Source organism: Lepidothrix coronata, unplaced genomic scaffold, assembly GCF_001604755.1.
Source record: "Lepidothrix coronata isolate B3197 unplaced genomic scaffold, Lepidothrix_coronata-1.0 Scaffold0, whole genome shotgun sequence".
Taxonomy (NCBI): domain Eukaryota; kingdom Metazoa; phylum Chordata; class Aves; order Passeriformes; family Pipridae; genus Lepidothrix; species Lepidothrix coronata.
The window spans coordinates 490450-510258 of record NW_016690180.1 but is presented as its reverse complement, the minus strand read 5'-3'; the positions used below and the strand labels follow the sequence as shown (position 1 = coordinate 510258).

Sequence of the window (19809 nt, the reverse complement as noted above, 5' to 3'; positions counted from 1 at the left end):
ACCAGGCAAACAAGCTCGAGTTCAGTGCTTGTGCTGAAGTAAGAGTGACCACCTTCACAGCCTAATCCAAAATGATTTCCAGGTATTTGGAGACAGATATCTGGGGGGAGAGGTGCTTTGCAGCAAAAGAGGAAATACATCAATTTAGCATGTTGGGACCGCTTTACTTTGTGCCAGAAGACTGCCAAACTTCTCAGTCATTGCTGTACGGCACTGCAGTCCTCCACACTGCTGACTGCTGCAGCAAGCACCTGCCATGTATATTCTCATAAGGATTCACAAAACCAAAAAGTCTTTCATAACTCACATATCTGACACACATCTTACATGCAGAAGAACTTGCACAAATAAATAGTGTTAATGTTGATGGTGTTTTCTGAAGAGATGGAAGTACAACTGCAGTGTATGTGCTGGGAGAAGGGGTGCACTCAGAGCAGTGGGATGTAGGCAGTGTAGCTTACATGAGAGGTGTTTTGGCGGATGGAGCAGCTTCCCAGGGCTGGGGGTGCACCTCAGCAGCACACACCCTTTTGAACTGAGTGCAGCCAATTCAAGAGCAATTGAAGGGGGCTTGTTCTTATGAAGATGAGACTAAATTACAGTAGCTAGACTTTTATCTGCAAGACCTCAACACTCGTTCCTTGCTTTTCAATTTCCCTCTAATGGGAATTCGCTGCCCCTGAGCCCCGCAGGGTCTGTAGAGGCTGGATTCTGGTTTTTGCCGGAGTGTGCAGAGCCAGCTCCTGTCCCACAGCAGCTTCCTGCGCTGAGTGTCTTTAATCTCAGGGCTCCTCAAGGCTTCTGGTTTGTTTCTGTGTCACCTCCCCCTGCCTTCTTAGCTCATCTATTACTGTACAAATAAACTGTGTGCCTTGTCAATATAAATACCTGAGTATGGCCTTTCAAATAAAAGAAATGTTGGTGTGTATATATACTTTGTATGACAGATTGTTCCTTGCTGTAAGGTCTGCTTACACTACCAGAGCTGGGGGCACAGGCTTTTAGTGAAAAAAGGATGTAAGGCTTGTTTGTTTCGCCAGGTATTTTGTTCACAGAATAAGCTGTAATGTTGCTTTTTTCCCTTAATTCTTCTTTTTTTGTTGTTGTTTTCTGTTTTTTTGTGTTTTTTCTTTTAATTTTTTTTTGAAAGGTAAAAACTCCATGAAGCTGTTTTTACAGAGTCACAAAAAGTGGACATAATCAACATATTAAATTATATTATGTTTGAAAAGCAAATTTAGTAACAGGAAAAAAATTATATGGCTGTATTGTTCTTCTTTTAGGACAATGGAATACCAAGACAGTAAACAATTATTGCTAGATTCAGGCTCTGTGGTTAATTTAGATATATAATATATATAATTTTATATATATATATATATATAATATATATATAATTTAGAATAACATTGTTATTCCTTTAGAGCACAAGTCACACCCAACCAGTGCAGGCTTCAGAAGTGAGAGACTCTCCCCCCCTTTGGAGGGAACTCCAAAGATAAGACTTTAAACTGTGTTTGCCTTGTAGGCTTCCTAAAGAGCTGATCAGTCTGGCCTCACTGGGGACATCAAGGAAGACCAAGTCTCTTGATGAGGCTTGAAAATGTGTTTAAATACAGCATGAGTGAAAATAGAGAATAGCCTTTTCACATGCAGTCCAGAGCTGACCCTCCACCCTCACTGCACCAGGTTCCCTGTAAAGACAGTGTGAAGGAGTATGAGTTAGCTTGACTATAGCCTCCCTGACTTCTGTTTGACAAAGAAGTTAACATGGAACAAGAATATTAACATGTCAATAACTGAACAAATGGTATTATTAAGTTCTTGATAAAGCCAGAAGTGAAAGGGATACTTTCAGGAGCCTGAGCAGAGCTGACTGGATTGACAATGCAGAACATTTATGTCATTAATATGAACAAAACTTTTTTTGGCTGTACTATCCTTACTTCTGAGTGCTTTCCAAAACCACAGAGACATCACATGCTGATTTTCTTGACAGAAATCAAAGCAATTCTTCTTTTCTCATACATATAAAATGTAATAATATTGCCATGTGTCTTCAGTATTGCTATTTTGATATTAATATCTATTCAATGGTTTCTCAGGTCTGCTTTTATTACTTGCTCTAGTTCTAAGGGATAAGGAACAGTAACATTTGAGAATGAAGAAATGGGTAAATGTCTATTAGATGAGATATACTACTGCTATCAGGGCAATTAGGGGACACACTGCACTTCACTGAAAAAATTTCACATTGCTATCTAATGTTATATATTAATGAATTATTTTTAACATGGCTGTTTCTTTCATTAAGCAGAATGAGTCTGAAACAGCAAGTTTGTGTGCTCTACTGTCAGCACAAGCCTTGAAAGACTAAAGTATATAACATATATATATTATTATATATTATAACAGTATATATTATTATAGTATTATAATAATGAAATTACTCTAAAGTTGAGTTACAGTTCCAGTTTAGAAAATCTTCAATTTGTGTCATGTTGGGAGGAAGAGAAGCAAATATGCTTTAAAAGAGAAATACATGTATTGTGTGCTGCATTGTGCCAGACAATGTGGATAAAGGGGCACTTGTGCAAGGACTGGATATCCCGAAAATATTCCCACAAAGACTGTTCAGAGACAGTTAAGAATGAAGAGAATACATCTTTTGTTGCTTGAGTATATATAATATGGGAAGATTAAAGACATTGCACTTGTAAGTCACAGTTTGCAGTCAGAGGCTCATGTGATGCCACAAAAGTCAATGCAAGAACATGATAATAAGCTAAACCAAACTGCTTGAATGACAATGGTTAATTACTTTATAGCCACTTTTTTACACTGATGAAGCAAGAAGCAGCAGCAGTAAAACCAGAAGGTACAAAAGGCTGCCGATGATAGAAGGATAAAAATACCTGAAAAGCACCATGATACCAAGGACATTCAGATAATGTTGTTTAGCATTGATTAAAAATCCAGATTACAATTTTGTATAAAGTACAGGCATTTGTAAGAAAACGGAATCAAATTAGAATGAAAGCCCCTAAACTGCAACGAAAAAGAGGACTAGGTATTTTTATATATTCATATTACTGAAATATAAATGGGATAGAAAAATTAACACAACTAGAAACAAAAATGTTACAGGAAAAGGAAACCCCACAAATGTTACAGGAAATGGTATAGAAATACTGATTATGAAAACTGAATTTTGAACCTCTTAATATAGAGTAAAAGTGAATTGACACTACTACTGGGGGATAATTTTCATCTGATCAAGAGGAAATACTTGCTTTTATCTAAATGAAATCTTTCAGCATAGTTCCATAGAGTCTTCTATAGTGCAGTCTTGGTATTTCCAAGTCAGACTCCACAAGCAATGTATTAAGATGAAGCAAGAGAAAAACTGCAAAATGTCATCTGTTCTCTGTTGCCAAATGCTGACAGTTACAGATGATGTGCCTGGTACTTGGGGAAACTAAGCAAGTCCAAGCCAGAGGCAATATCTTACTCTCCATCACAGAGTTTTTGGGAAACCACAGCACTGAAAGCATTGTTAATAAAAGTGTAATATGCAAAGGGTGATACTCCGTAGCACACAGTGAAAATAGATTTTTGGCTGTGATTCGCTCTAGTCTATAAATTATTGCAAGGATTTCATATTCTGCATGAATTCACCACCTTTCCAGAATAGCTGGAAAGCTCGTTAATTTAGCTGTGGGACCAAAGTAAACTTGTAAGGGCTCTGTTTGCTAAGGTCACTCTCTTTGCCTTCTGTTGCATTCTCTTGGAGACAAGGATTGAGTGGGGGAAGGAGGAGGGGAAGGAGAAGATAAATGACTCAGGGCATGAAGTGCCTGGGGAAACACTGGATGGACTGTCAAAAGATACAGGAGGGGATTCGGAAGAAATGCACCAGTGGGAAAGGAAAAGCAGGGAAGCCAAACACACTTTAGGGAAAATATGGGAGATGTGGGAAGGAGCAAGATACAAGGTAAGAAAGTAAGGAAACAAAATAGGAGGTCTGGAAAGTGAAAAAAGAGACATGGAAGAAAGGCAGTGAATTTCCAGAGAAGAGGAGCCACCTTAGTCTGGATCAAGTCTCCATCTGCTGATACTGCTTCTAAAAGAAGAGGAAGGCAAAAGGAGAGAAGGTTGAAAGATAAGAAACAGTGGCTAATGGAATTATTTCAGGTGCTAGAGCATGTCCAGAGAAGAGCAACAAGGCTGGTGAAGGGACTTGAACGCAGGCCCTAGGAGGAGAGGCTGAGGGAGCTGGGGTTGTTCAGCCTGCGGAAGAGAAGGCTCGGAAGACCTCATCACTCTCTACAACTCCCTGAAAGGAGGTTGTAGCCAGGTGCGGGTTGGTGTCTTCTCCCAGGCAGCTACAAGAGGGCATGGTCTTAAGCTGTGCCAGGGGAGGTTTAGGTTGGATATTAGGAAGAAATTCTTTACAGAGAGGGTAATCAGGCATTGGAATGGGCTCCCCAGGGAGGTGGTGGACTCTCCGTCCCTGGAGGTTTTTAAGATGAGACTGGATGTGACACTTAGTGCCATGGTCTAGTAACCATGCCAAGTGTTGGATCAAGGGTTGGACTTGATGATCTCAGAGGTCTTTTCCAACCTGACTGATTCTCTGATTCTATGTCTAAGGAAAGCACATGCAGCCTGAACCTTCCAGGAGAGCTGTGAGATGAAGGAACAGTTGCCTTTTTACAGAGAAGACTGCAGAAGTACCTGGGCTGCGACCTCGAGGGACAGATCCCAGGTGCATGACACTGGGATGACCACAATTTGTTCTAAACCACCTCTAAGGAAGGACTACATGTCTGTCAGAGATCACCTGAGTGCCAAGTGCTCCAGTGCACACATAAACTGCAGCCTTTGCAGTGCAGCCCAACCTCAGCAGATGCTGCCCAGACAGCTAAGGCTGTCTGCCTGCCCTGGAGGGGTTCTCCCCTGCAGAGCAGCCTCTGCCAGTTCCTCAAGCAACCTGAGGAGCACAAAGTAGCCAAAGGCTGACACGGCAGCAAGCCAGTGGTTCAACCAAAGGACTTCTCCATTGCCTGGCTGGTAACAGCTGGCATGCCAGGTCTTTAACGGAGACCTGGAGTTGCAGGCTGGGGGTGGCCTGACCTACAAGACCAAGTGATTGCACAGGGGCACTTCCAAGGCTTTTTAGGCATTCACTTCTGATGCTTCAAAAATTTAGGTCTAGAGAAAATGCTCTTCTTGTGCACCTGTCTTAGCCATCTGTATGTAAACTCAGAATGGAAACTGCTGCACAGAAATAATGTCATGTAGGCTATCTAGGAAGTGTCACTTCCAAAATGCTAATATGCATATAATTAGCTTAACTTTCAAGATTTATCTGTTTAAATGTTCATATTATGCATACATAATATGCAGTTACAGTTAATAGTTTCCAGCTCAGATATCTCACAAATTTACAGCAGAATTTGATTAGGCTGATTACTTTTATACCTTGTATAATATTATAATTTCATTATAAAAACCTAATCTGGATGACTTTTAGCTTCATATGGCTCCATTGGTTTTTTTGTATGCATGCATTTTCAATCATTTTTATAAATGCTCTGTTAATATTATTTTTATTTAGCAAGTTTTTAGACCTTCAAAAATCTATAAGTTACTATGAATTTGAGTAACAGTGCCTTACAAAAGTATGCATTCTTGAAATATAAGGTGTCAGTTTTGATCAGCAGACTAAAACCCTTAACAAAATAGAAGTTTACAAATCCATTTTGCCATAAAGATATTTAAAAAACCCAAAATCTGTAAACAAACAAAGAAAACAGATTATATGATATCCTAAGTAATTCAAGCTAGTACTTATAATTTCACTTTAAAAACTAGAGTCTTAAAAAAATATTTCCTGTATGTCAGTCTTTCAGGCAAAGAGAAGACTAAAACCAATAAATTATCAATTAATCAGTGTCCAGGCTGCATGAAATAAAGTAGTAAACTTCTTTTGGTTCTGATATTAGTGTGACTTAAACTGTGGAAAAAAGCCATGTAAAGAAACAAGGCCAAATGCTTTAGTATGTGCCAGAGCAGTGATTGCCAACTTTTGGGATGCAATCTTTTTTCAAAGATTTCCTCTTTTCACTGAAAAGTTACTCTGGAAAAGGAGAAAAAAAAAGTTTAAATTGTTTGCATAAATCTGCTCTCAAATCATTGAGAATCAGCTGAAATGATCTAAATTCTTTGGATCCATGTTCCAGTTATACAATTGGATTTGCACAGGGAAATACGCAAAAAAGCTATTCCTGAATTGCTTCAAAGGCCGAACTTTTTACTGCTAAACCCACAGTATTTTTGCTCCATGTACCTTCTGCCATTTAAACAGATATGTGACAAGCAAAGGGTGAAACAACCTGGCCATACTCAAAGCTAGTTGAAAAAAGGCATTTCTAGTCCACTGGACATTCAAACAGTTGAACATTTTTAACTGTGAGTGGGAAGAAAGTCTAAATTCACCATGGAATATGAATTCTATCATCATCTTAAAATATTTTGAGAATTTGAATAATATAGTAAATAAAATATATAAATAAACTGTGATGTTAAAAGAAAATGCATCCATTACTGAAGCTGAAATATTTTGCTATTGCTACAAGGAAGTCAGAATGATTTCTCATAATTTCTTATTCCCCTCCTGACGTTTGAGGGAAACCTTTCTGTTTTAAAAACACTTCATTTTTTTTCAACAGAAAACACTTCAGCTGAAAATGTTTTAGGCCATACTACCTACAAACGTGAATATGCAGAAGCTGAGAGATACACGCTTGTACATGATGTCACCCCCACACAAACCCTTCTATGATACACGTGGTTGCCATCTATTTTGGCAACAGTAGCAAAAACCTCTAGAAACTCAGCTTTGTCAGATTTAATGTTACAAATCATCAGCACCAAAAAGTCACAATAATACTTGATCTTAGAATAAAAAATTGCAAAATAGTTGTGTTTACAACTATCTTTCTTCAAAAGGGAAATATACAGACACAAATTTGGTGTATGGGGATTTTATGTTAAGAAGAAGCAAGCAGCTATGATGCCCGATGGATGTTTTTAAAGAATGCTGTTTTGGCAAGAAAAATAACACAGTGCTTTCCTCCTCCCCCTTCTTATTCCCTGTAGCTTTACATAATCAGTGCATTTTTTTTATTTTTGGTATTAACTTGTACAGAGCATCATAGGAAACATTACTGGAAGGGACCTTGAGAGGTCATGCGATTCAACTTCTACCCCAAGGCAGGATCTGTTCTTCCTGCATTGGTCCTCAAAGATGTCTAATCTGTTCTTAAAGACAGTCTGTGAAGGACAAGGGGTCACTATCATTGTTGTCTGCTCCAGGGCTCCAAAATCTTCACCATGAAGTTTTTCCAAATGTCTAATCTGAATCTTCCTTGTTGCAATTAAACAGATTACTGCTTCACCATGGCTACAGGGAGGAGATAAATATCTTTGCTTCTGTGAAAGCCTCATACACTTGCAAATTCAGAGAGAGTGAAATTGCCTAGCTTTCTCTGCAATTACTTCAGCTTGGGAATTCTAACGAGACGTTGGTTGGAGGTAATTGTTCAGGAAGTGCATAAGCAGCAGCTTGGAAATAATACTAATACTTACTGAGGGGAATAGCCTGCCCTTTGGGTTCTCCATAAGGCAGCTGGACATAACCTAACTCAGACCAGAAAGTCTGCATGAAAGCAGATCAGGTGTGAAAGATGGCTATTTACAGACTCAGGAAATAGCTATGTACTTCACGACACACAGTACCCTAAATTCTCCCTATGAGGAAAAATACAGACCTATCATCCACTTAATAATGAATATAATATCCACTTTTTTGTGATCACGCAGACGCCATTAAGATAGATTCAGGAGCCACCAGCTACTTCTGTGGTACACCACAGTAGGCTACAAAAAACTACAGGCAACATGGTGAGAAACTATTGCCCTGATTAAAACTCTAGGTCCTCAATTAGGCAGTATGAATGCCAGCATGATTTAAACTGCCTGCTGTACCCAGCAGATGCCTTAATTTCTGTACAGGACTTCACTATCCCCCAAACTGACTGTCTTGCCCAACTCGCCTAATGGAAACAAGTGGTTGTGTGTGTCACAGTTAAACACCAAATTTACTCTGTGAAAATAGATGGCTACTCCCAGCCCATCTAAAGCTGTGCTTTGGCTTCTCAGCATACAGAACAGGGCTAACTCATGAGACGGAGAACACATGCCCTCCCAGTCGAGCACATTCTCATTCCTCTGTGTATCCTCGCTGTGCTTTTGTGTCCTCTTGGCAGGACCTAAAAAGATACACAGCGGATGCACCAATGCACAATTAAGTATTACAGATGTGTGCTAATGCTTTGGGAATGTGCCTGCTACCAAAGCCCTGCCAATTTACAGATTATTGTAAGAATACCTTAAAATTGGCAGCACCACCATCCCACCTGCTGTCTTTGTTAGGGATCAGCATTTCTAGTCCTGTCTCCACTTCAGGACACAATATGCAGTGAAGCGGCACCTGCTGCTCTTGTGTCTCTGATAGGGATATGTAAAGGCTGGAGAGTAGATACAGGTGCTCGGAGTCCTCCTGCACACTGCCTCAGCCAAATGTACGCTGACAGAAATATGAAGTTATCTCAGAACACAGATGTTTGGCTTTGCTGCCACTGCCTGACACTGGCACTTTATTTTCTTTATCATGTGTGTTGAATTGAAAGCTTTTTTTTTAGACTCTGACCTTGGCAGCAGTTGCTACTGCATTTCATCATAAAGATAGGAGAAAAGAAGAGGGGAAAAAAAAAAAGAAGAGGGACTTACCGGATTTTCATGATGCCCTTTGTAATCCTGAGTAGTTCATCTAAGGGCCCTCTAACACTTTTACTTATCATACTAATGCTCTGTCTTCCACTCCTTCATAGACACCTTTTTTCCCCAACCTCACCATGTCTTGGATGTGATTTAAAAATACACGTATATTTCCAGTTGGCAGAGATGACTGAAAAAAATCTGAGTTAATTCTACATTGATCTTTTTTGAAATACTGGTTTGTGTTTTAAGTTGTATTTTTGTTACATTTTGCTTAGCATATCAGTTTGCAGTTCAGCTCACCTGGAGATGAAGTTGCCTATAAAACCTGTATGTGAACTCTGGTTCTACTAGTTTATCTACAAATTGTCATGACCTTTCTTAGTCAATATAATTGAGGATTCTGTAAAATGGTTTGCTAATCTGTCTGTTATGAACAGGCATTGATGACTTAATGACTGTAACACAGGCTAAAGCAATTCACTGAAAGGATTTTTTTCTGAGGTTGGTAAAATTACAAGTCCTACTGTTCCAGTAATACCTCTCACTGTTGTGTTTGCACCTGTACCCGACACGGTGCTGGTGGTTTCTGTGTTTTCAGTTTATTCCTACAGGAATGACACTTCTCCCCATGGCCCACATTTCTTTTCTCAGCTTTCTCCAACTGGGTCCACCTGTGTGAAGAACTGCTGTGCCATCCAGGAGATCCTTCCTTATTATTTGCCACTCTGTGAAACACAACCTTTTACTACCCACCCAGACTTTTTCGGGGGGGGGCAGGAGAGCATGCAGACAAAAAAAAAATAAAAAAAACCTGAGCAGTGAAGACAAATTTCTTGTCCGTATTTGCTGCAGAGCGATGCCAATCTAATGAGCAAGTGGGATGACAATATAGTTTTTGATGCATATCTACACAACCATGGTTGTCTGAGTTACAAATTTCTTGACAAGAGTCGGCTCACTATTATTTCAAGATACAAAACTGAAGTTCAAAACAATGAATTCAAAATTATTCTGTTCAAGAAGAAGCCAGAAAGAGGAAGACAGCATGGGAAATTAAAAGTATCTTTCTGTGCTTTTTGTTGCCAATGGTCATCTTTACAGTTACTTCATCAGTCTCCATAAATACTTTAAATGGTCCTGTAGAACTCAATAAAACTATAAGATATCTGACTTTATTTTATGTACTTACTCAAAAAAAGTGGTCCATCCTGTCTCATCACTTTTAGTTGCCAGAAGTCCACTGTTGCCATGGTAGGTAAATAAGACCAGCTCCTGTCCTTGTGCAGTCATGCTTTTCAAACATCCATTAGTGCCTATTGTCAGCCAGATGACTTGGTTATCAGGAGAGACCACTCTTACTGGCATCCGGTTGGGATCCCGTCTGATACGAAGAGTATTCCCATTGCTATCCGTTACTGCAGTAATATCATTATCATTGCTGTAGCTAAAATTGTACAGATAGTCTCCAGTGACTAAACTCACAGTGTACTGGTGAGTACCATTGACATCAAAGATATAAAGCTCTTGGTCAGTTGGAGAAGCAACTTCATAGAAGTTCATTGAATTCATTAAGGGTTTGTTCTTTGACACAGCCCGTATCCTAATATTTCCCAGATCGGCAATATACAGGGTGCCATCTGGAGACACAGCCAAGGAGGAAGGAGCGTTAAGTTTGGCATCTTTAGCATAGCCATCTCCATTTTGGTAACAGTCACAGTTGACATCATTTTTGCAATCACACTCTGAGGGTATTCCAGCAACTAATGAGATCTCTCCATCAGTTGTGACCTGTCTTATCCTATTAATCTTTTTTTCATCAGTCTCCGTAATGTAGAGTACCCCGCTGTAGGACACGGCAATGGCAGTTGCTGACTCCAGCGTGGTCTGGACAGCGTGCTTTCCCACCGCATACTCCACCCCAGGAACCTGGCAGTGCATCGGCCTCCCTGCAGCAATGCGAACCTGACGGTTTTCGGTGATCTGCAAAACTACGTTGTTATCCAAAACGTAAATGGAATTATCCATTGGGTTGATAGCTAAATCTGTAGGCCATTCCAGACGTACCTAAACAAATAGAAGTGCTTTATTAAAAAGTTAACCAGTGCAGATTAAATGAATTAATTCACCTTCAGTTTTAGAGAGAGCTGTAAGGATATTTTCCATCTGCTGTAAGCAATCATGACAAAAGAACTCACATGAATACATGCAGCAAACTGAAGCTTTTCAGGGAGGCAAGGCATCCATTTTATTGAAAACAGCCAGCTGCACTGGAACTATAATACAGGTTGAATTTCCCCTCCAATAAATGCTATACTTTTCTATATCATAACTAACTATTGAGACAGATACCAACATCTGAACACATACTTAACAACAGTACTCATCTTTCATTCTTGTAGCAACAATGACTTACTACTTTCCAGATTACGAAACACTGTACTCCATTTTTTGAACATACCACTAGTGATGTCCCTTATTGCCTACACAAGTTCTTGAGAAAAACAGAAAAATATGGGGGGGTTGTGTAAATCCTCTCATTCACTCTAGTAGGCTAAGGATGTTAGCAATTCAGAAAACATCACCATGCCAAGGTAGTTCTAACAGATATGCCATTCTCCCAGTATTTACTACCAGGCTTAATGTTTCCTGCTGATAGTTTTGCTGTTCTAAACTGAACTGAGCTTTATGGGCAGAAAAATTGAATACAGCAGCATTTATAGCTAAGAAAACACACTGCAATTCGTGCCCTTGGAACAGGTTGCTTTCTCCCCCAAATCTGCTGTGAAATATCCATTACACACTCCACCCAGTTTTATTTTAAGGGGCAACAAAGCTGCATTTCAATTTCTATCCCCGGCTCAGCTTTTCAAATTAGCAGCAACTGAAAAGTACCTGGCTGATATGCATGCTGGTATCACAGGTTAGAGGTCGTGCTGAGGTCAGGTCATTGGAGCCAAGCAAAGTTGATATTATTCCATTCTGATCCACTTTTCTGATCATAGTCCCATCAACAAAGTAGATTAACCCGTTCTTGTCTATTGCTATTCCTTTAGTGAAGCAAAAAAAAAATTAGTGTTTTTTTGCTGTACTAACAGTGAATATATTGTCCATAACTAAGGATATAGGTAGTATGTATCTAATGGAAATTGCAGGCAGAAAATCTGGTCTCAGGCAGTAGGTAGTAAAACAGCTTGTTAACCAATATTCAGTATGAAATCTACTACCGTTGATTGCATTTGCTGTTCATTTGCTGTTGTGTGTTGAGAATGGACTAGCTCTTAAGTTAACCTAAAACATGGGGTAAGTGGGACCAAAAGCAATGTGGATTTTACATCTTCATCACTGCCTGCCAAGCACATAATCTAAATGAGCATTTAAAAATGCGCAATAACCACTCAAGCCAAATATTTCCCAAAAAATCAAACCTAATTGATTTCAAAAAAATCAGTCCCCATAACTTTCTTCCTCAGTAGTCTTTCCAGCTGGAAAAAATTACTCAAAACCCTAATTTTTGAGCCAGCTACTGGGTTCAGTAATTAAACACGCTCATGCCCTCAGTTCTGAGCTTTTGCATTATTTTGAAAGTTACAAAGGGAGAACTCTTTTTACCTTTAGGGCTCATGAGAGTTGCCTCCACCGCTTTGCCTCCATCACCACATCTTGCCTCATCGAAAGGCAGGCACTGCTCCCCTGTTCCTCCTATCACCTCAGCATTTTTGGTCAGGTCTTTCGCGCCCGTGAGCGACTTCGGCCGATAAATCCTGCGTGTGTTTGTGTCAGACACGTACAAATCTCCTGTCACGGGGTCAGTTGCAAGGTAGTATCTGTGAGCTGGGTTGTTGCTGTAAAATGGAATTACACATTGCATATGCTGTAATTAATTGCACCTAACATTGGATCAAGAAGAAAAGGGTTCAGTTCATATGCAGTGTGCAGCAATACAGAAAAAGTTAAAGTCAATGGTGATGCTCTATGCATAGGTAGCACAGGTCATGGCCCCAAGACCTATTTCGGTTCATATTTCTCGCCTGTGTCACAGGCAGCCCAATCCAGACTAATGCTTTGGGGACAGAAGATCCATTTTGTCCATGATGCTCACAGGCCAGTTCAATGTTCTGTTTATTACAGACGACGTGTGTTTCTGTAATAGGCCAAATCAAAATACTGTGGTTTAAAACCTTCCAGAAGTTCTGGGAACCTTGAACCAGTTCCAAATTTTGCAGCAGGACCCCAGCCCTTGCTTACACTTTGTTGCTATTATCCTACCTGTTTTATTATAGTAAATTATAATAAAAATATAAGGCTGCTGAGGTGGATGGTTTAGGTAATTCATAAACAGATAAGGCAGTTTGAATGATGAGTTCACAGGCAAGAGATAAGACATCATTCATAAGTATTTGTTTAATCCACTGCTTTCAAGTATGTGATATGCATGATTTAACACATTAGGAAAAGTCATCTCTTCCACCAGAGCACTGAGCAGAGCTTTTCCATTCTTCTTAACTCAGAGTCATATTTCAAATAACCTCCACATTGGCACAAAACCGCTAACTATGCCAACACAATCTTTATTACAGTGAAAATATATATTGCTAACCATTTTCCCAGAAACTTACACTTTGCCTCTCCACTGGTGCCACATAATTGAGAATTACTGTCTTTACTCCCCTGCTGGTGAAAAAAACAGCCCAGGAGATTACCTTTTGTGTTGATATATTATGATGTAGAAACTTAACCCACTGCAGTTGGGATTCCTGACCTAATTTATGGTATAAAGAGCTGAAATAAGGTCATGTAAATACAGGAGGTAATTTCAGATGCTCCCCTCATGGATTGAAGCAAAGTGTCAGAACAGTCACTTCTGATATTTGCAAAAGTGCTGCTTAAACAGATCTACCAGTTTGGTGATAGCCAAACATCTGTTTGCAGAATGCTATACTTCACATTTTGTAAATACGTAACTGTGCTAATGTAACACATTTTTATGTACTACCACTCGGAAAAAGCAACAAGAGACCAATGGGAACAACTTGTGAACAAATTATGTCTTTTGGCAGGGATAGATTTTTACAGCTATCCAATTACAGAAACATAGGGAAAAAAAGTGTTGCATAAATAGGATTTTATTTGGTTTTAAGACTTTTAACATGTTGGTTCAGAACGAAGAAATCACGTGAAACAGACTAATGAAATCACATACACAGTGATTAGCACCTCTTAAAAAGCTCTGAGTGTTGTACGGCATGTCTGAAAACAATCAAATGTAGGCTTACTTTATATTTCTGACTGTTAGAAATCTATTACTGTCGGTTTGCCAAACAGTTGGAAGGTATTTTCAAAACCTTAATTTTATGCAGCGATCATTTAATATGATGACTACGTAGTGTACGAATTATTTATACCTCCATAGACTGCAAATTAAATTATACCCATTTACATGATTACTTTGGTCTTTAAGAAACTTTGCAGACACTTCAAATATAAACACATTGCAAAATGTGAAATGTGCAATTAAATTGTATTTCATTGTAATTTAAAATAAAGTCCTTTCTTATACTACTGAAATCTAAATTGAAGTACCTCTCTTCAACGCATCTAACATTGCCTCAATCATATTTTTTAACCACTGGAATAAGGAGTCATCAAATCAAAAATTAAGTAATTTGTGCCTAACACAATTATTTCTTTATAAAAAGAATTTTTAAAGCTCTTTTCTTCATAAATATGAAAATATTTCTATGTTCAAAATAATTCCATTAAAAAAACATTGGGGGCGAGTTTTATTTGATGAGTGTATCCTCATCAAATAAAAAAAATACACCTGATAAATTAAATATATTTCGTCATTGTACTAAAAAAATCTCCCCAAGTTTGGGAGTGCATGGGATATTACTATTGAATCAATATATACTCTCCAACTTGCCATACGTAGATGTCTAGTGGCTCCTTTCTGAGCTAATACAACAGGCATTTCTTCAGCATTTCTTTTCAGGTGAAGGTTGAACAGCTGAGGCAGTTTTAGCTGATAGAAAATCCCAGTAATTCATGGGAGCAAGACACAATCTGAGGAACTGAGTAACTGTCCAGTGAAAACTGTATTTGCTTTTGAGCTAGAAAACATCCATGTGCACTATGCAGATCTCAAAATCAGTAGAGGGATAAGCAGACAGCAGCTGGAAAGCTGCAGGGTTTATACTATTTCATTGTACCCTGAAATGATATTAAGCTTCTGCCTTCTACCAACAACAACAAATGCAAAGAAATAAAATCCACAGTCAGTGACTCCTTGACTCATTCAGTATTGCCTAATTGCCGTCAGTAGCTCTGCAAAACATGCAGTTATATATACCAACACAGGCTCCTGTAAAGACAAATGACTAAAAATTAACTTGTTCTGTCTATGCCAAATAATACTAAGTGCTTTGAATTTAAAGTGTGCACAGAGCTATGTAATGATCTATTTCCCTTTGCTTTTATCTTTGCTTAGGCCAATCTAGGCAGATCACCTGCACTACTCTCTATGCACAGATTTTTTTAAAAATACTCTTCCTGCTTCAGTCCCCCTCTCTCTTGCCTTTGCTGTGTGCCCTCTAAACCATATACCCTCCAAGCTGTTTTTATGTTTTGCTAAACTTTTTTTTCTGGCTCTCTATAGACTTGGGATAGCGCCATAGCCTACAAATGACCTCCCTATCTTCAAAGTCCTTCTAAACATTCCTTCTTCCATGAATGCCTATCAGCATTAATCACCCACAGGCAGCAGTGTGTATAAAGACATCAGTTCAGCTTTGAGATTGAAAAGATGTGAGGTCACTAGTACATGAGAGGATAAATTGGATCTGCATTCTCTCTCTAATTTAGAGTACAGGCTACTTGAGGTGGGAGACACATCACATTCTGTGCTAAAGCACTGTGTTTACAGAAAGGAAAGCTGAATGCTTGAATAGATAAGAGACCTGAACTAGAATTTAGACTTGTTCAGTTACTTGAGGAATGCATTTTCTTAGTTCTAATACCTAGCAATTCTACATTGCAAAGTGATCTGTTGAGGGCTGTTTTCCAAACTGCAGTTTAAGATGGAATCTCCTTAGTAGTCCTTAAGGGTTTGCCAATGAAACTGGACCTTTGCTCCCTTCTCTTACAGGCCATACAGATGTGTTTCTCTCTACAGCATTTCACAGGACTCTGTACAAATGCATGCAGACAAAAGAAGATATTTGGTCTTCCAGTCTGTTCTTAGCCAGGGAGCCCATGGCAATAGGATTTGGTGGATCCTAAAAGTTTACGCATCTTAAATGAGAAACAGCTAAATTAATAGAATAAAAAGCTGCCAACAAGCTGCCAACCTTGCAACTGCAAGGCTGCACAGTGGGCTCCACATCTCCTGCCTACTGGCTTCAAAATGGCTCTTGCAGAGCCAGTTGTCCACAGTCCTCTCCGTCTCCTTCTGCCTCAGGAGGAACCCCCACTTCACTGCCACTATATGGGCACATGCTGTTACACTAATTTGTGTGGTATGATTGCAGTTTTGCTACCCCGAGCTTCTGCATGTGTAGACATGAATAAAGCAAAAAAGCTTCAATATTCTTCCCCACCAACTTTTCTTACACACAGGGATCCAGTTTCTGAAATGCTGCAGTTGAGCCTGTGACCATAGTTCTGCCAGAGGCAGGAGACAGTGGTGCTACTAAATCACAGCAAAACAAACCTCAATACGCATCTGCTCTTTAATCCTATTTGTACATTCCACATTCCAAGTATTATTCCACATTCCTTACATTTGTCAAGACAGTGTCTTATCCAGTTGCAATTACAACTTTGTGACGCCACAAGGGATATAATTCTTTTAGGAGCAATGGAACAAATACAAACTAAATGTAATACTGAAAACCTAAACCCACCAAACAGAAGAGACTGCCTCTGAGTCACACATGGAAAAAAAATCCCATAAAACCGACTAGACTTTGTATAAGCTTCCAATTCTGATCATTAGCACCAATGCGAACACCTTATTTAGTCATGGAATTTTATTGCCTAACACATTTGAAACATGCTTCTTAAAACATGAAACCCTTCCTCACAAAGAAGTATGTCCAAAGAAAAGTGAATTTAAAAAATGAGGACAAGAGAGATATGACTCAGTGGGATTTGTTTAAAAACAAGGAAGGAAAATGACTGGCAGCAAAAGGAGAGAAAGGGACCAGTGGGCCTGCTAGGGTGTATACTTAGCAGTTCTGTTATAAAGGTTTGCAGGGTTTCATGTCTCCAACAAGATTTTAGCATGACTCTGTTTTTTTATTCTTATCAGCACCAACTGCTGTGGCAAAGCAATTCTAAGTATCCACCTTCTTCTGTTCTTGCCATTGTAACAATGCCAGGATGGAGAAATGTTGTATTACAATCCTCTGATTATTATGACCAGTCTTGTGAGTCTTGGTATATTTTAAAAACTCCTGGACTTCTGTTATTATTATTTCAACTTCCACTATTAAAAGAAGTTCATCTTTAAAGAAACAAATCTCTTAAATGTGAGCCTGAAAAGACTCAACATCAAAAGGCTAATGAAATGAACTCCCTTGATACTTTTATAATTTTATTACTTATATGCCATTCTCATCGTATTTGGGGTATCTGATTAATGAGTGAGTTTTTATAGGATCAGCAAAAGTGCTGCCAGCAAGGAGTGAGCAGAAATGAGGGAACAGCAAAGGAGGGCATACACAAGCATAAAAAGAAGCCTGACTGCGGACAGAGAGTGATGAGAAAAGAGGAACTTGTATCCGAAAGGACGATACCGCCTGACAGCTGACATAACGAAAACATATGAACTCATTATTTTTGAAAAATACTCCTCTTTTCTAGTAATACATCTCAGAAATGACTTCTCCATTATAAGCATTCATTTGTTAAAAAAGAAAGAAGAACAGTTAGAAAAATATAAATCTTCTTTAAGGAATGCTTACCTATGTCTAAAATCTTTATTTCTTGGTGGGAGCAAGTAAAAAAGAACAGAAAAACATTATTAGACAAACATTCAGAAAGGATGTTAAAAGATGAGAAGAAGACAACATTTACATCTATCATTAGTGAAGTGGTGAATGATCATCTCTTGTCCACTTACATTGATTGCGTAGGTTAACCCTTAAAATCCACAGAATTATGACTTTGGGTAGATTGAGTTCTCACATTTAGATAAGCACAGTTAAAATATTTTATGAGGATAACATGTTTTCACTTCAGTTTTAAATACTTTTTCAAACGTTTTAAAATATTTTGACTCGATTTTTTTTTTTCTTCCCAAAAGCATCTGGAAACTCAAACTTACACTATGTTAGAAATCAATGAAATACTTTAATTTGCCACAGTAATTCACAACTCCAAAAGTCCAACATGAGAAAAAAACATACCTTAGCTCCAGAACACTAGTTACATTTCCAGACGGGAATATCCGACGAACGTAGTTGAAATCCCCCACATACAGACTGCCATCTATCCCACTAGCTAAGGCAACGGGAGCCAGTAGCTTATTACCATCAGCTTGACCATTACAACTCGGACAGGAGATGCTGCGTCGTCTCCCATTGCCCATAATGCTACTAACAACTGGAGGTTGCTGAGATATAAATTGATTTTCACCATTTCCTTTGTAGAGGATTCCTGGCAGATGACATTAAAAAAAAACCAAAAAACCAGTTTTTAAAAACTCTGAATGTATGTACACAAAATGATGCAAATCTATTCTAAATATTCTTTTAGCTGATTAGTATAACTTTAATGAATTTTGTTTCACCACCATATTTTTCTCACTATAAGTAATAGAACTTTGTTAAAACATTTATAGTTATATTTAAGTCCCAGACATGCAAATATTAAATTACCTTGTCCACAAGATGTAGTAGAAATACTAAATATTCTAGCACTTAGAACACAAAAATGTTTTCCTTCGTTCTTATTTTTAAATGTTAATAATTTTAATAGCTGTAATTCAGAATAAAAACTGTCATGTTAAAGGAAATATAAGGTGTACTGATGAAAGCAAGGTCCATGTTCCTACATCTTTACAGTTTTGAAATTGCCCAGAAATGACTGACATTCTGTGCATTTGTTATAGAAAAAGAGAAAAAAATATATTTGCAAATTGTATTCCTGAAGTCCTAGTATATCTAATTATGAATATAATGTCGAATGTAATCTAAAGTGGATTATCGCTGCAAATTGTAAATATTAATTAAAGAGCCACTTCAAAAAGTAGTAGATTGCTTCAGTTTTACATTATAAAGATGCTTTACTCAGCTCACAAAGAAAATGTTCCTCTGGCAACAAAGTCTGCCTCAATACCATGTCTGCAGTTATAGGCAGTTATTAAAAATGTCAAAACAACAAAAAAAATGTGGTGCCAGACCAACCTACTTCTAAAACTTAATTCTGCTTTGAGGCATGAAAGAAACAATAATTTCATGAAGACAAAGCAATGTGCCAGCAGTATTTTTCTTCCATTATAGCCTACACAGGAAATCTGAGAGGAAAAATGGATGCTTTATGTTAAATCCTCAGTCTTAGGGAAAAAAAAAAGTGTGTTAAAATGTTGCCAGGACCACACTGTTGAATCTCATAATGAATCCATTAAGGTGTCCTCTACAAATGGTCAGCTATTATGGTTATACTCATAAGTCACAATATGTCTTTCCGTGGTACAATCCATGTAAACCACGTGTCACTTTGTACTTTACAGTGATCTGTGTTTTATTGATTGCATGCCCAGAGTTTCAAGGCAGTTTGGGGCTGAGGGATACAGTTATCTTTTGAGGATGCATTTCTTTTTCTCTCGCCATTCCCAAAGTGCACTCTTTGTACTGAAAGGTATGAGAAAAAACAACTTTGCTTTCTTCTTTAAATGTTTGAGGTATTTTCACTGCTTTTAATATCATAAAACGCAAGAGATTATAAATGTAAAACAAATAT

At 38.4% G+C, this 19809-nt stretch overlaps 1 protein-coding gene across 13 annotated transcripts in view; it reads right to left on the bottom strand.

Moving 5' to 3' along the window:
• Nucleotides 1–19809, bottom strand: part of TENM3 (teneurin transmembrane protein 3) — a 459642-nt gene that overhangs the window by 25520 nt on the left and 414313 nt on the right. For all 13 annotated transcript variants that reach the window (XM_017827399.1, XM_017827086.1, XM_017827468.1 and 10 more), the window contains 5 exons: nucleotides 18255–18504; nucleotides 17811–17831; nucleotides 12457–12689; nucleotides 11740–11894; nucleotides 10037–10911 (listed from right to left, as the gene is read on the bottom strand). In XM_017827399.1, coding sequence (XP_017682888.1) covers nucleotides 10037–10911; nucleotides 11740–11894; nucleotides 12457–12689; nucleotides 17811–17831; nucleotides 18255–18504 — 1534 coding nt within the window. The remainder of the gene's footprint in view (nucleotides 1–10036; nucleotides 10912–11739; nucleotides 11895–12456; nucleotides 12690–17810; nucleotides 17832–18254; nucleotides 18505–19809) is intronic.